General features: G+C 39.9%; 1 protein-coding gene across 1 annotated transcript in view; it reads left to right on the top strand.

The window, feature by feature from the left end:
- Positions 1-14,242, top strand: part of LOC308101912 (uncharacterized protein) — a 109,027-nt gene continuing 94,785 nt past the window's right edge. Inside the window, exons 1-6 of the mRNA XM_080451458.1 lie at positions 1-139; positions 8,134-8,777; positions 8,959-10,621; positions 12,059-12,325; positions 12,895-13,329; positions 13,783-14,175. Of these exons, the coding sequence (XP_080307584.1) occupies positions 8,441-8,777; positions 8,959-10,621; positions 12,059-12,325; positions 12,895-13,329; positions 13,783-14,175 (3,095 nt within the window). The 5' untranslated portion in view covers positions 1-139; positions 8,134-8,440. The remainder of the gene's footprint in view (positions 140-8,133; positions 8,778-8,958; positions 10,622-12,058; positions 12,326-12,894; positions 13,330-13,782; positions 14,176-14,242) is intronic.

Genomic DNA, 14,242 nt, shown 5'->3' with positions numbered 1-14,242 from the left:
CTGACACGATGATATGGACATGACATCTATAGGTTCTGTGAAAACAGTATTCATAGGTATAAAAATACAATCTTTATGAAACGAAAACTTTGCAGATAGAAAGAGGATAATTCAAGCCTTCCGTACAGCTGCAATGTTGGTGAGTTTAACGTCGTTTAATTAATACAGTCGGATAGGACTTTCTCTTTGGATGTACGGTATGGGCCGTCAAGGGGTTGGTATTGCAACTCTAGTTGGCATCCGGGGGGGTCTGTTCCGATCAGCCGACGGCCGGGGTCCGTTGTGCCTACAGTCGGCACTGCTGGGCTATCTACTCTAGTATGTATGCATGTAAGGCTATGTATCTGTCTGTCTGTCTGTCTGTCTGTCTGTCTCTTACTCTCTCTCTCTCTCTGTCTGTATTCACTGACAGAAATAGAATAATAGGTAACACAATAAATATATTAAAATGTAGGTAGATGATGATGTTTATTTAGGCTATTTATTTATTTGGTGATTGATTGCTTCCTTAGAGGCTCAGTCCAAGACACCATCCTTGTTCCATGATGACCACCACGGTACCACCATAACACATTATATAATGCAAGGGTTCTCAAAGTGGGGTTCGGGGATCCCCAGGGGTCCTTGAGGGGGTTCCAAATATGTGTTAATAATATCAATCACAATCCGTTTAACCACAACAGAAATCGTATATGGGGGTCCCTGGAACAAAATATGTTCAGATGCAGGCCAAATACATAGGCCTTATTTTATTTGTCCTTAAATATTTGTTTGGTTAAAATAAGTGCTGAATTGCTGAATATATATTCTGATAGGAGCTACTCATTGCTATAGAGCAGGGATCTCAAAGTTTTTCAGCCCAATGTTTTTCAGTCCCAATGTGTTGTGGGGGTCCCTGCTTAATCTCTCTCTCAGCTAGGGGGTCCTAGCTGAGAGAGAGATTAAGCAGGACCCCCTAGCTGAGAGAGAGATTAAGCAGGGACCCCCACAACACATTGTATACAATTGTGTTGCAGATTAAATCTATTCATACATTTCCTAGACTTGAAGTTCGGGCCGCTTCGCGGCCCTCACATCTAGCGTCCACCTCACAGCTACTGTACATTGCACCAGCACCAGTGATACTGATATGGCCATATATGGAGATCTCTATCTCTCAGTCCTTAATTGTCCCTTTCACTGGGCATATGGAGATCTCTGTATCTGTCAGTCGTTGTCCCGTTTATGGCCAATATGCTGACTGATTTGTTAGGGCCTGATGGCATGATGACACATTATCATGATGACACACGTTAGACCATGGGTTCCCAAACTTTTCAGCCCGTGACTCCAAAATAATGCGGCCATTGACTCGCGACCCCACCTAACCCTGGAGGTAATTTATGCACATAAACTTGCACGTTGGGTGCGCATTTGTAATGTATTAAGCCTAGGGCTATTCATCACAGACACAATGACACATAACAACCGAAATATTTACAGTATATAAGTAATTTATTTACTATATTAATCATAATCAAGTACAATGGACCACAATGGAAACAAAATGTTTCCGTGTAAATTGTGTTATACGTTTAGAATGACTTTTGACTGTAGGCCTACTACTTGTACTGTTCATAATCTTGTTAATATAGAATTCAATCAATCACATTTACAGTACATAATGAGATGGGTAAAACTGTAATATTTGTAATCATTTTTAGATTGTATTTCATTGATTCTGTATATATATATATATTTTTAATGACCCAAAATAAATTTGCAACACGTCAGTGTCCTGCGACCGCAAGTGGGGTCGCGACCCCAACTTTGGGAACCCCTGTGTTAGACAACACAGTCCATATTTGGCCGTAGCTGCATAGGCCCCTTAACAGACAACGTCACACTGATAAGAACCAGTATGCGTGCAACCAGTATGCGCGCAATGAAACCCATTCTGTCAGGTCTCGCTAGGACACGCCTCACTAGCCAACACACAAGAGGGGGTTGGGGTGCACTGAAACCAGCGCACCCCGAAACAACAGGTTGAGAATTGATGAAACAATCACCTGTGCATCCAGTCTCAATGTTGGTTAACAAATAATTGGTCTATAGGGAAGTCCATAAGATTATGGCTGATCATGGTGACATGAGCTTGACGATGTGGTTCGTCCGCCTGCCCATCCTCCCTTAAGGCTATTTTAATATAGGAAGATGTGTGGAAATATTTGGCCTTAAGACAGACAGACACAAATAAATCCTCAACACGGCAACATTAGTGCAGAGTACATGTCCCTGATCAAGATTTCATTCAAATATATCCGTAATCCACACATATGTTTATAAATACCTTGTGTCAGTTTAGTTATCACCAGCAGATCAAAGGATAGTACGATTTGAAAGGCAAGTTAGGGGGTTTGGCTGAACGAACCACACTGGCTATGCGAGTCCCCCTCTCTAATGGCATGGTGATTAATCATTAACCCACAGGATTTAATATTGTCCGTCTTATTAAAAAAGACAATGTCTACATAAAAAGGGAACTTGGATGGTGTTTTTTTGCAACATAGTACCGCATTTGTGCCAAAAGAGAAAGTGTTTCGTAGCCTGGTTCCAAACAATAGACCCCGCCCACTCTCTGAGTGGACTGCCCCTCTTGGTCTGGAGTTGAAATGTGAGCCTAGGACTTTATTCGACACAAAAAGTACCGTCCAATGAGAGTCGGAGGTGGGAGTGGGTCTAACGACAAGCCAATCAGCGAATATCTGCTAAAGCAAGCTGTGCGATGACGTCAGGTGTAGGCGGATACGTGGATCTCTTGTGATTGGTTTAGGCCCTAGGGAAATTAGAATCCCCTCCCCCGTGTAATCGCCGACACTGCTGCTGAGTGTGTGTGTGTGTGTGTGTGGGGGGGGGGGGCCCGCGGGTGAAAGGCTCGCTAATGTGTGTGTGCGTGTGTGTGTGTGTCTCGCTACTTCTCTGTCTATCTGTGTGTTGGACAGACTGATAGAGGAGTTGTGCCAGTGAAAAGGGGAGGGGCTAGTGAAGCGGTACAATCAGTGTTGCCAGGTCTGCTTATTATAAGCGACTTCTTTTGGGCTTGTTTTCATAGACCAGGGGCCTATTTCACGAAAGCAGAATTAAATAAGCCTGGATTTAAGCCAAATCCAGGTTTGACAAAGTCTGCTCCATACAGCCTGGTTTATTCCGTTCCACGAACGCCAAGCCAGGCTTAGAAGGAGCTACTTTGTCGAGCTAGACTGTCAAACCAGACTGTGTCGAGCCAGGATGGTAAAGCCACGCTTCACGTATACCTGTAAAAGACCATGAAAGTCGATAGCAGAAGCCTTGAACTTGACCAATCATGGAGCCCAAAACCAGAGCAGCGTTCTTCTCTGTGGCTGAATAGCAGCTCTGCAGCAGCTCATGGAATCATACGAGGAAGTAAAATGTATAATAAGCAAGAAAGGAAAGGCGGCCGCAATAAATAGATCCAGGGAGAAAGTGTGGAAAAGTACTGCCGACAAATTAAATGCACAAGTCGTCCAAAAATATATACAATTTATATACAAGTCCATAAATATATAATTCAGTTAGGCTTAAACATGAGGAGTTTAAAGGAGGAGTTCACCCCAAAAAATACTTATTGTCTGTCAATACCACACTCCATGAAGCCTTGAATTAATGGATTTATTTGAGTTTTTGTGGCATTAATAAGGCAATCATTTGATGACCGGGTGTATTTCCGGTAGGAGACACAAAGAATCTACTTTGTGTCTCCTACATTAGCCGGTAGGAGACGGGAATCAAATTATTAGCTTAGGAATGCGACAAAAAAAAAATACATGAATTCAAGGCTTCATGGGGTGTGCAATTGATAGAAAATAAGTCATTTTTTTGGGTGAACTGCTCCTTTCCAAAGGTGACCGGGCTTTTTCCATGGCTGCACCTATACTCTGGAATAATCTCCCTTTTCACATCAAGATAAGTCCCACCATTGAGATTTTTAAATCCAAACTGAAGACCCACTTTTTTACTCTTGCTTTTAACATAGATTGAGGTCATTGTCTGTTGTTTCTTTGTCCCTGCCTTGTTTTTATTTGTTTTGTTTCTGTTTTGTTATTGTTGCCACTGCACCTTGTCTCTATAGATGGGTTTCCTGTTTGTAAACATGAGAGGATGATGCGCGCGCAGTGGCGGGATGAGCCTGTAGAGGGCGCTATTACCCTAAAAATATCCTATACCCTATTACGCATAAAATAAATGGTCTTCACCAGGTTTAATGAAAGTAGATTAAATGATGCAGTTTGTAATATCTTCTTTACTCAATAAAAATGATTTGTCGGAAGTTGGATCTGTTTGTATATAATAGCAGCATTATGCCTATTATGCCTATAATAGCAGCATTATGCCTATCTAAATCCCGAAAATAACAATAGAGTGAATGGCGCTTCCGGTTCGTTCTCCCCCGCGCATGCGCAGATTGGGGACTCTGCTCTGTGATGACGTCGCGCGGAAACCCATCTATATGCCTTGTAAATAGACTACAGTCTATTTGTTCTTTGTTTGGAAAGCACTTAGGGTCAGCTGCTGTTGTTTTTAAATGTGCTATATAAATAAACTTGACTTGACTTGACTTGACTTTAAGTGAATATTGGAATTATCGACTACTAATCTACAATGCTATATTATATGCGGCATGCATGCAATGTTGAGATTACATGGAATCTATCTATTTATATATCTGAAGTTCCGTCCACGGGGGTCCCCTGTCCACGGGGTAAAGGCATTTTTTTCCGGGCTTGTAGTTGTTCGATTTTCGCATAAGAATTGAATAAGTGTGGGAAAACTTTTAAAGGGCAAGACCACTTTGGTAGAGGTTTGTGTTGTGTAGTTACCTTGCCATGATGTAACTCCAAAGGTGGACAAGAAATCAAAAATTATTTCTCCATTGACTAGAAATTGATCATTTAAATAAAAATATGCTCCTCATTGACTTACAATGTACAGTGAAGAGGCTCTTTAAAGCCTGTAACTAATATATAATAATGTGTATATATATATATATATATATATATATATATATATATATATATATATATATATATATATATATATATATATATATATATATATATATATATATATATATATATATATATTTTTTTTTTTTTTAATTTGTAATATATTATCAAACATCTAACAACAATATGAACTATAGTGTTAACAGAGTGACAATGACATATCACATGAGTCATTGTGAAACAATTATGATTCATCGTCACACACTATTTCAGTAATATAATTAAATTGATTATATCTTATTATTTTACTGTGGAAAAAGTCATTGGTTTACGATTGGAGTCATTGGACTAAAAGCTATTTCACAAAATTTGAAGAACAATGCACTGGATAATTAAAGCTTGACTGTTAGCCTGGTCCGGACCAGGCTAACTTCACAGCTAAATTTCCATGGTAACTAAGGTAGGACTGCTTCAATTCTCGTTTGTGAAACCGAGTCATGGTTAAAGTTATCCAGGGTGAACTGGCTAAACTAATCTGGCAAGATAATTCACCTTTCATGAAACCGATTCATGGATAATCCTGGATAAATTTAGCCAGGATAGCTGTTAAATCCAGACTTAACCCCTAATTCTGCTTTCGTGAAATAGGCCCCTGGTCACTTGTTTCATTCACAGAATCTGGCAACACTGGATGCAATCCCCGCAGTGGAAAATCACTCCTCTCTCTGTCTGTGTGTCCAGTGAAAAGGGAAAGCTGTGCTCCCCAAATTTGTGACGTAAATTAGTGGTTCTCAAACTTTTTCATGTGAAGGACCCCCAAATTGACACTTATTAGCCCGCGGACCCCCATTTGAAAAGATATGCCAGGGACCCCCATAAGAGAAGGTTTTTACGGATCTAGCAGTGATTCTCAACCATTTTAATTTCTAGGACCCCCAGTTTGACATGCATTAGGCTACGGACCCCCATTTAATGGCATTTCTATCTCTGGGACCCCAATTTATATTGTAAAATCAATGTTAATTTAACTCTGAGAGTGTACAAATGGAACCAAATGGACCCGTTAGGGTCCAATTGGTTCCATTTGTACACTCTCAAAGTTACAGAGCCATTAGGGTCCATTTGTTTCCTAACTAGCCATCATTTGATTTGATTTGATTTGATTTGATTAGACGTTATACAGGAGAAAAACACATGTTACATCATGTTCATCGTAGAAACGTCAAGGATACAGACACAGAAGTCTTGCGACTTATTTTCATTGTGGTCCTTGGTCTGAGACAAACAACACTGCAACAAAATACATACAGGTAGGCAGTACAGTAATAAATAAAACAATCAATAGCTACACTACCTACAGCATAAATACATATAATCGCATTGCTAACATAAGTGACCCTACTATTCGGCAACGTTTTCTAATAGCCATGCTTTGACCCTTATCTTAAAAAGGAGATGCTGCTGGTGCTCTTTATAGTCAGGGGTAGCGAGTTCCAGTTAACTGCTCCTCCAAATCTAAATGAGCGTTTTCCCATTTCAGTGGTGAACGTGGGCATGGTCAGGATGCTATGCTGGCTCTGGTTAGGTGGGAATGGGCTTCGCTACGCTTCTGAAAAAGATTACATAGGTACACAGGGAAGCTGTTTAAGTAGATGTTATGCACCAGGTTCAGCTGTAGTTGAACTGACCTGGCTGCCAGAGGGAGCCAACCCAACTGCTGGAAATGATGTTTTCCAACATGGTCCCTTGCAGACAGCCCCAAGACAAGCCTGACCAACCTATTTTGAGAAACCTGCAACTTCTCTTTTAGGGCTTTGGTTAGGCCACCGTACCATGAGCCAATGGCATAGTCGAAACAACATAAAACCAGTGAGTTTGCTAATAAGCGAAGACTGTCCGAGTCCAGAAACTGCGCTTTCCTGGCTAAGAATTTGGTTCTACCGTTTACCTTGCATTGAGTGTCTCACCCAGCGCATGGGCCGAAATCACCCCTTCTTCCGGGTTGTAAAATGTGATGGGCGAGGCCTATTTGGGGCTTCTGCGGCACGTTTTGCGTCACGGATGTGACGCATTTTGCGTCACCTCGGTGCGCAGCCCTGTGTGCAAGCACGTGCGCAAGCTCGTGAGTCGAGCCCATTGGTCGAAACCGTTTTAGTTTAGACTACTGTAGGATAATACTGTACAGTAGGATATACTGTAGCTATGATAATACTGTAGCTATGATAATACTGTAAGCCTACTGTAGGATAATAATGTAGCTATGATAATACTGTAACTATGATAATACTGTAGCTATGCTTCACAGACGAACAATCAACATTCAATATGCTTATTATATAAAATACATAGGGGTGCAACAGTTAACATCATCATTATTATTTTAGAATAATGTAATTCAATAATTAATTAATAATATGATTCCTATATTGCAGTGAATATCGCATGTTATTATGAGCAAAAAGAAAAAAGGAAAACAAAATAGCCAATAGCCGATCTTGTAGTTCTGCCATTTTTACTGTTTGCATGAAACCTTCTTGTGACAAAGTATAAAATAATGCTTGTGGTTAAACAATGTGTTGATATATATAATTGTTTTAAGTGCCTCTCGATCATTCAATTACTTGATTCTCTTCCTTTCTTTATGAATGCCATTGCAATTACACAAGCAAAGGTTTTTCACTGAGGACTCAATTGTCTTTGTTATTTAATTTTGATTTAATTTCATACAGAGGCTACCAGTCAACCCACAATTTGATGCATTTGTTTTTCTTTTTCATTCAACTTGAATGTCTATGAAATGAATACCAAGGACCCCAAATTTCAATCAATCAATCAATGGCGATTTAATTGTTCTTCTATTGTTGTTGCTTTTTGTTTTTGTTTTAATTTACTAACCAGTGTCAAATGGCACTGTTCTGTTTGTATTGATTTGTACAGGTATGTGTATTCTGTCTGTTTATTTATACTGGTTGTTTGTTATTATAAAGCTGTTTATAATATAAGCTATTAGTCCTGTAGAACTGTATTATGCAAATTGTAACTCAACTGAGAGGAGAGTTTCCTGTTTGCGTGTGTGTAAAAGACTACATATCACAGAGCATTTCTGTTCTTGTTTTATTGATTTGTACAGAGACACAACCTCCATACAGTTCCCATCAGAAGAGCAACCAGCAGATGTTTGAGGTCTGGGTCTGAACTTCAATCAACACAGCCATAGAACACAACACACATCACACAGAAGATAATGGATGTGCATCCAGACAGATATAAGACTGATAGAACCAGAAACATACGTTAAACCTACAATATATTTATTTCAGTATATCTTCAATATTTTGTCAAAAGAAACTGAAATATGAATGGACAAAATGTCATTCATCATTTGACATAACACTAGTAACAGTTTTATAGCCCATGGACTCAAAGAATAAAGTGACATGGCGTCTACAAGTCAGTCAGCTAGGGAATACATCGAGAACGCCAGAACCCACTTGGTGGGGGGGCTACAGAATCTTTCTGTTATTGTGGAGAATCTGTATCAGCAAGGAGTGTTCATTGAGGAGGCGGTCAGTAAAATAAATTCAGAGAAAGATGACTTTGATAAAACAAGAACAATACTGGACTGGGTAACAGACAAAGGGGAGAAAGCCTGCTATGAATTACTAAAGGTCATTGACGTGACTAGGAAGAGGACCTTGAAAGCACACCTACACCAATGGATCAGCTGCTTTCCTTTCAAAGATGATGTGGAAATGGATAACAACTATTCTAAAGGTTTGTAATTGTATGTAAAAGAAACACTGATATGGCGATTACTTTGTGAGCATACAGTAGTTGCGAGAGTGTTAATATATGAACTTATAATCTGTTCAACAATATTTTCTGTGGGTATTTCAATCAGTTTAGAGATGATTTATCCACTTGTCTTTTTTATTCTTTTTCTTTTTCATTTCAGGTACAAGAACATGCCACAGATACCAGGAAAACTTAAAGAAAAAAGTCTGTGATCTATCAGAAGATTTGTGGGACCCAAGCAAAACGTTTCTAGGTCTAAAAAAGAATAAGGATTCAAATCTGTCTTACACCCCACTGGTATTAGACACACATGGAAATGAAAATACAACATCTGAAAAAATTCTATTCAAGAGCAAAAAAGGCAAGAAACCCCGGCGTAAAAAAATGAAGACCTACATTCCTCTGGATAAACAGGAACTGTCTATAGATGACTTACTCAAAACACACAAGAACAGAATTCTCCTGGTTGGTAAGCCTGGAGTTGGAAAGACAATTGCTGCATGTCAAATGCTGAAAATCTGGGGAGGAAGAGACAACAAGGACCTAGATTACATGTTCTATTTTGATATGAGAAAAATCAGAAATCCCATTAGTTTGGAGGATCTTCTCTTCAATATGTTTTGTGAACCAGATGAAGGAAAAGAAGAGGTCTTGGAGGTCATGAAGATATATTCTGAAAAGGTTACTATCATTTTTGATGGAATCACAGAACTTTCTTCCCCAGTGATGGAGAGACTTGTTAAAGGGGAACTGCTTCCTTTTGCAAAGATTGTGATCACATGCACACCAGAGGCTGAATCAGAATACTTCCTATCAGACTGGGCTTCTCTCAGAGTGGAGGTGAAAGGCTTCAGCACAAAGTCCATCAGAGTGTACTTAGCTAAGATGTTAGCTAAGAACCCTGAGCAGTTGAGCAATGTTGAGAACAACCTGGAGTTGTTCAGTCTTTGCCATGTGCCAGAATATGCATTGATGGTGGTTGCCTGCTTTTCTTTTACGAACCCTATGACTCCTCAAGAATCATGCACAGTAACTGAAATATGCATCAACATTATTCGGGGTTGCATTCAAAACCACAGTGGCAAGGCAATAACAAACGCTAATCTAAACCGTTTTATCAAAGACAAAAGTGAAGCAATATTTGCTTTGGCAAAAGCTGCTTTGCATGCAACCGAAGATAAATCTGTGAACCTAACAGCACTGTCTTGTGATGAAAGCTGCATTCTTTCAGCCTTCCTGAAGACACTTAAAGTTCAAGTTGCACCTACAGACTGGAAAACCCACTATGCATTTCTCCACTATACCATGCAGGAGTTTTTTGCAGGGTTGTGGTTTTTGAAGAATCCTGACAAAATAACTGATCTTCTGAAACAGTGCTGCACTGAAGAGAAGAAACACATGAAGCATGTGATCCTGTTCTTGTGTGGTTTGTTTAGGGAGAAAAATCTTGACACGTTGGAATGTCTAGCTCCAGATCAGCAGGTGAAGGACAGATCTGAGTCTTTCATGAAAGATGTGGTAACCACATTTTTCCCGTCTCCACTGAACCAAGATCTCAGTGACACTGATGACAGCAACATTCTGTTCTTATGCCAATGCTTGTATGAATCCCAGTCCACTGAGGCTTGTCTTGACTTTCTGGACAAGCTGGATTATTGCCTTGATTTGAGTGAAGAGAATCTTGACCCTCACCATTACTGTGCTGTGTCTTATGTAATCAGTCAGTCCCAAGAGAGAAAAATAAAGCTACAACTTGAGGACACTGTACCAGAACAAGGACTTAGATTAATACTTGGCTGCCTGAAAAAGGTTCAATTGGATGGGTGAGCATGTATTTAGATTTTCACTCTATATGGTCCACAGTTTATCTAATTAGGTGATTACCATAGCACTCATAACGTACATTACAGTAGTCTTTGCCTTTTTAATTAGACAGAATTATTGTCTCCGCCAGGACGAAAGGCATGGCGAGAGAGTATGTTTTACCCCCCGTCCGTCCGTCCGTCCGTCCGTGTGTCCGTGTGTCCGTCCTTGTCTGCGACCAGCTAATCTCCGCCACCGTTGGCCCGGTCGCTGTGAAACTGCACACACACACTCCCTGGATGTCCCAGCAGAACCTCTGCCCCACATTTTTCAGATCAGGCTGTCATAGCGCCACCATGAGGCCGACTTTTGCAAAACACATTTTTGGATATGACTCCTACAGATTTTCTCCAAAAAACACGCAAATCAGTACACAGTATCTCTATAGTCATGTGATCATCACGGATCTGTCCGATTTACCAGATTCCATCCTGATTGGCTAAGATTGGCTCCCAAAGTTTGCAGGATTGGATCATTTTGAACACAATGCCTCAAATCATGAACGAAGCATGCGATTTCCGTGACATTTTCCACGTAGATTCCCACTTGGCCCAGGAAGAAATGCCACTTGAAAACTTTCTTAACAGCCTCATGGTGGCGCTATAATAGGCCGATTCACGTTTTTCCCTATAACTGCACCGATCTGCGTGAAACTTTGCACGCACACTCCCCAGAGGCCAAGGAAAAACATCTGCCCTGCATTTTTCACATCTGCTTTTTATAGCGCCACCATGAGGCCGACTTTTGCAAAACACATTATTGGATATTACTCCTACAGATTTTCTCCAAAAAACACGCAAATCGGTAGACAGTATCTCTATAGTCATGTGATCATCACGGATCTGTCCGATTTACCATATTCCATCCTGATTGGTTAAGATTGGCTTCCAAAGTTTGCAGGATTGGTTCATTTTGAACAAAATGCCTCAAATCATGAACGCAGCATCCGATTTCCATGAAATTTTCCACAGAGATTCCCACTTGGCCCAGGAAGAAATGCCACCCTTTTCACATTGGCCTGTTATAGCGCCACCAGCAGGTCTAATTTAGCAAACCACATTTTTGGAACAAAATGCCTCAAATCATGAATGCAGTGTCCGATTGTCGTGCAAGGCCTAATAAGAAATGGCACCCTTTTCACATTGGCCTAATATAGCGCCACCAGGAGGCCACAATAATCTACCTGACCTGGCGGAGACCTGTGCTCCGAGGAGCACTTTTTCTAGTTTGAGATGATTTTACTCCAATGGGAGTAAAATCAAATACTAAGCTACCAACTGGTAGAGAACCCGTATAATGAAGCAACAAAGATGGACCTATTTTAATGTAAAAGATGTTAAAGTAATTACCTGTATATTGAGGCGAAGGTCTCACTTCAGGAAAACCTTTTCTTCCAGGTGTGACACCTTGCAAAGCCAGCTCTGGAAGGCTTTACTCCTCAGTGAGGAGGAGATGGACTACAGAGGTTTACTTGACCTTGGTGGAAATGAGTTGCACCTCCCAGTCTGTTGTGGTAAAAGACAAGTGTTTGAAAGAGCAGTAGAGATCATGCAGAACAGTCCAGAGAGGGTTAACCTCTGCCTCCTCTGGGACAGGAAGACCAGTGCCTGTCAAGATCTGAGATGGAGCCTGTTGGAGTCTCTGCCACATATCAGAAAACTCTGGTATGTTATTTAGTGCCATGTTAATACTTTACTTTTTTTCTCACAGGATTCTAAATTAAATGTTGTGTAAGTGATATTTGTAAAAGTAAATAAATGAGGGATTATTGTTAAAAAGTTTAAGCTCTATATTCCAATAGTAATCATTGCTATAAAGTGTTTGTTCAGGAACAGGATTCTCCTTGTCTCTCCAGCTCTTTAATAAACAGAAAATACATTCACCGTTCAGGATACCAATTTCATCAAATCAGGAGAGAGAACACCACCAAGATAATTTAGCAGCTTCAATTTTATAGTGTTCCAGTCTCAATTGTGTCTGCTCTATGTTTTTGTTTCATCACTTAAAATTTCACTTTTTAAATAGTTAACCTCTGTCTCTGCATAGTTAAATCCTGTATCCTGTGCGAGTTCTCTCTCCTCATTGGATAAAATTGGTATCCCAACCTGACAATTTATTTTCTTCTTAACAGTTGTGCTTTTAGAAGAATGTTGTGAAAAAATAAACTTTCTAGTCATACTAGAAAGTTCCACAAGTTTGTTTTGTTACCAATGTTTGTTTGAATACAATTAAGTTTCAGAGACACATCCGGAGTTGCAGACTCACAGGTTCAGGAGGAATTCCCTGGATTACTGGAGGGGGAGGAAAAGAAGCTGTTACTAGACTTGTGCCTGGATGCAGCAATTCATAAGAGGAAAGTATTTCAGAGTTCAGTGAATACAATCCTCGCATTGTTCTCTGTTTACACTATGAGATATGACATCCTACTTGATCTTTACCTACATGTCAGCAGTAAAGGATATACACACATTCTTCCCATTCTGAAGCCACTTTACCCACCAGCTCCTACAGTCTGGTACATAGACCTCTCAGAGAGAAAGGCCTCTGTCCTCCTAGAATGCTTGAAACTCCAACCAGAGAAGAAACCAGTAGAGCTGAGAGGCTGGTCAGATGAAGAGAGTGAAGTGAGGATCTTCCTTCATTGTCTACCCTACATCTCAAAGCTCAGGTAACTGGGATTATGTTGTAGGTATATTGAACCATTTTACCTCACTGTATTTAAGCCTATTCATTTACATCTAACAAAGGTTGCTGTACAGTACACAAATGTGTATTTGAATAAATAACATGCATTTCATTTAGCTATGACTTTATTATGTTATAGTTATTTATTGCATGGAATTCCAAGCTCATTAACAGGAGATTAACGTTTTCAGTCAGTTAGATAAAGTTATATTTAGGTATGTATTAGCATAAAGCTAATATATATATATATTGACAATGATGTGTCTTGCTATCTTGTATCATGCCCAATATTAAAGAGTCAGATTTGATCAAATCTTGTTCAAACTAAATTGTGTTTTTTTTATCACACATTATTACCATTTTGACTTGTATAAAAACAGTATGTTTCATGTAGCAGGTTTTAATGTTGATTCCTCTTATGTTTCTTAATCTACAGGTTTACTTCTCAGAATCAAACAGGACACAGATTTCTGATGAATCTGTGTGTGCAAGCAGCTCTCCATGAGAGGTTAAACACACAAACAATAGAGGAAGTGTTTTCACTGTCTGAATATTGGCAACACAAATGGGACTTCCTCCTAGACCTGTTCTCCCATGTCAAAGACTATGAGACTCAAACAGGCAGAAGTGTTCTTCCAGCATTACAACCAGTTTACCAGTCAGCTCCTACAGTCTGGTCCATAGACCTCTCAAAGAGAAAGGTCTCCCTCCTCCTAGAGGTGATGAAACTCCAACCAGAGAAGAAACAAGTAGAGCTGAGAGGCTGGTCAGATGAAGAGAGTGAAGTGAGGATCTTCCTTCAGTGTCTACCCTACATCTCAAAGCTCAGGTAACTGGGGTTATGTTGAATATTTAATCATTAAACCTCTTTATATTTAAGCCTATTTATTTACATT

This window comes from Gymnoscopelus braueri (genome assembly GCF_963280865.1).
Source record: "Gymnoscopelus braueri genome assembly, chromosome: 2".
Taxonomy (NCBI): Eukaryota; Metazoa; Chordata; class Actinopteri; order Myctophiformes; family Myctophidae; genus Gymnoscopelus; species Gymnoscopelus braueri.
This window is presented reverse-complemented; position numbering and strand designations above follow the sequence as displayed.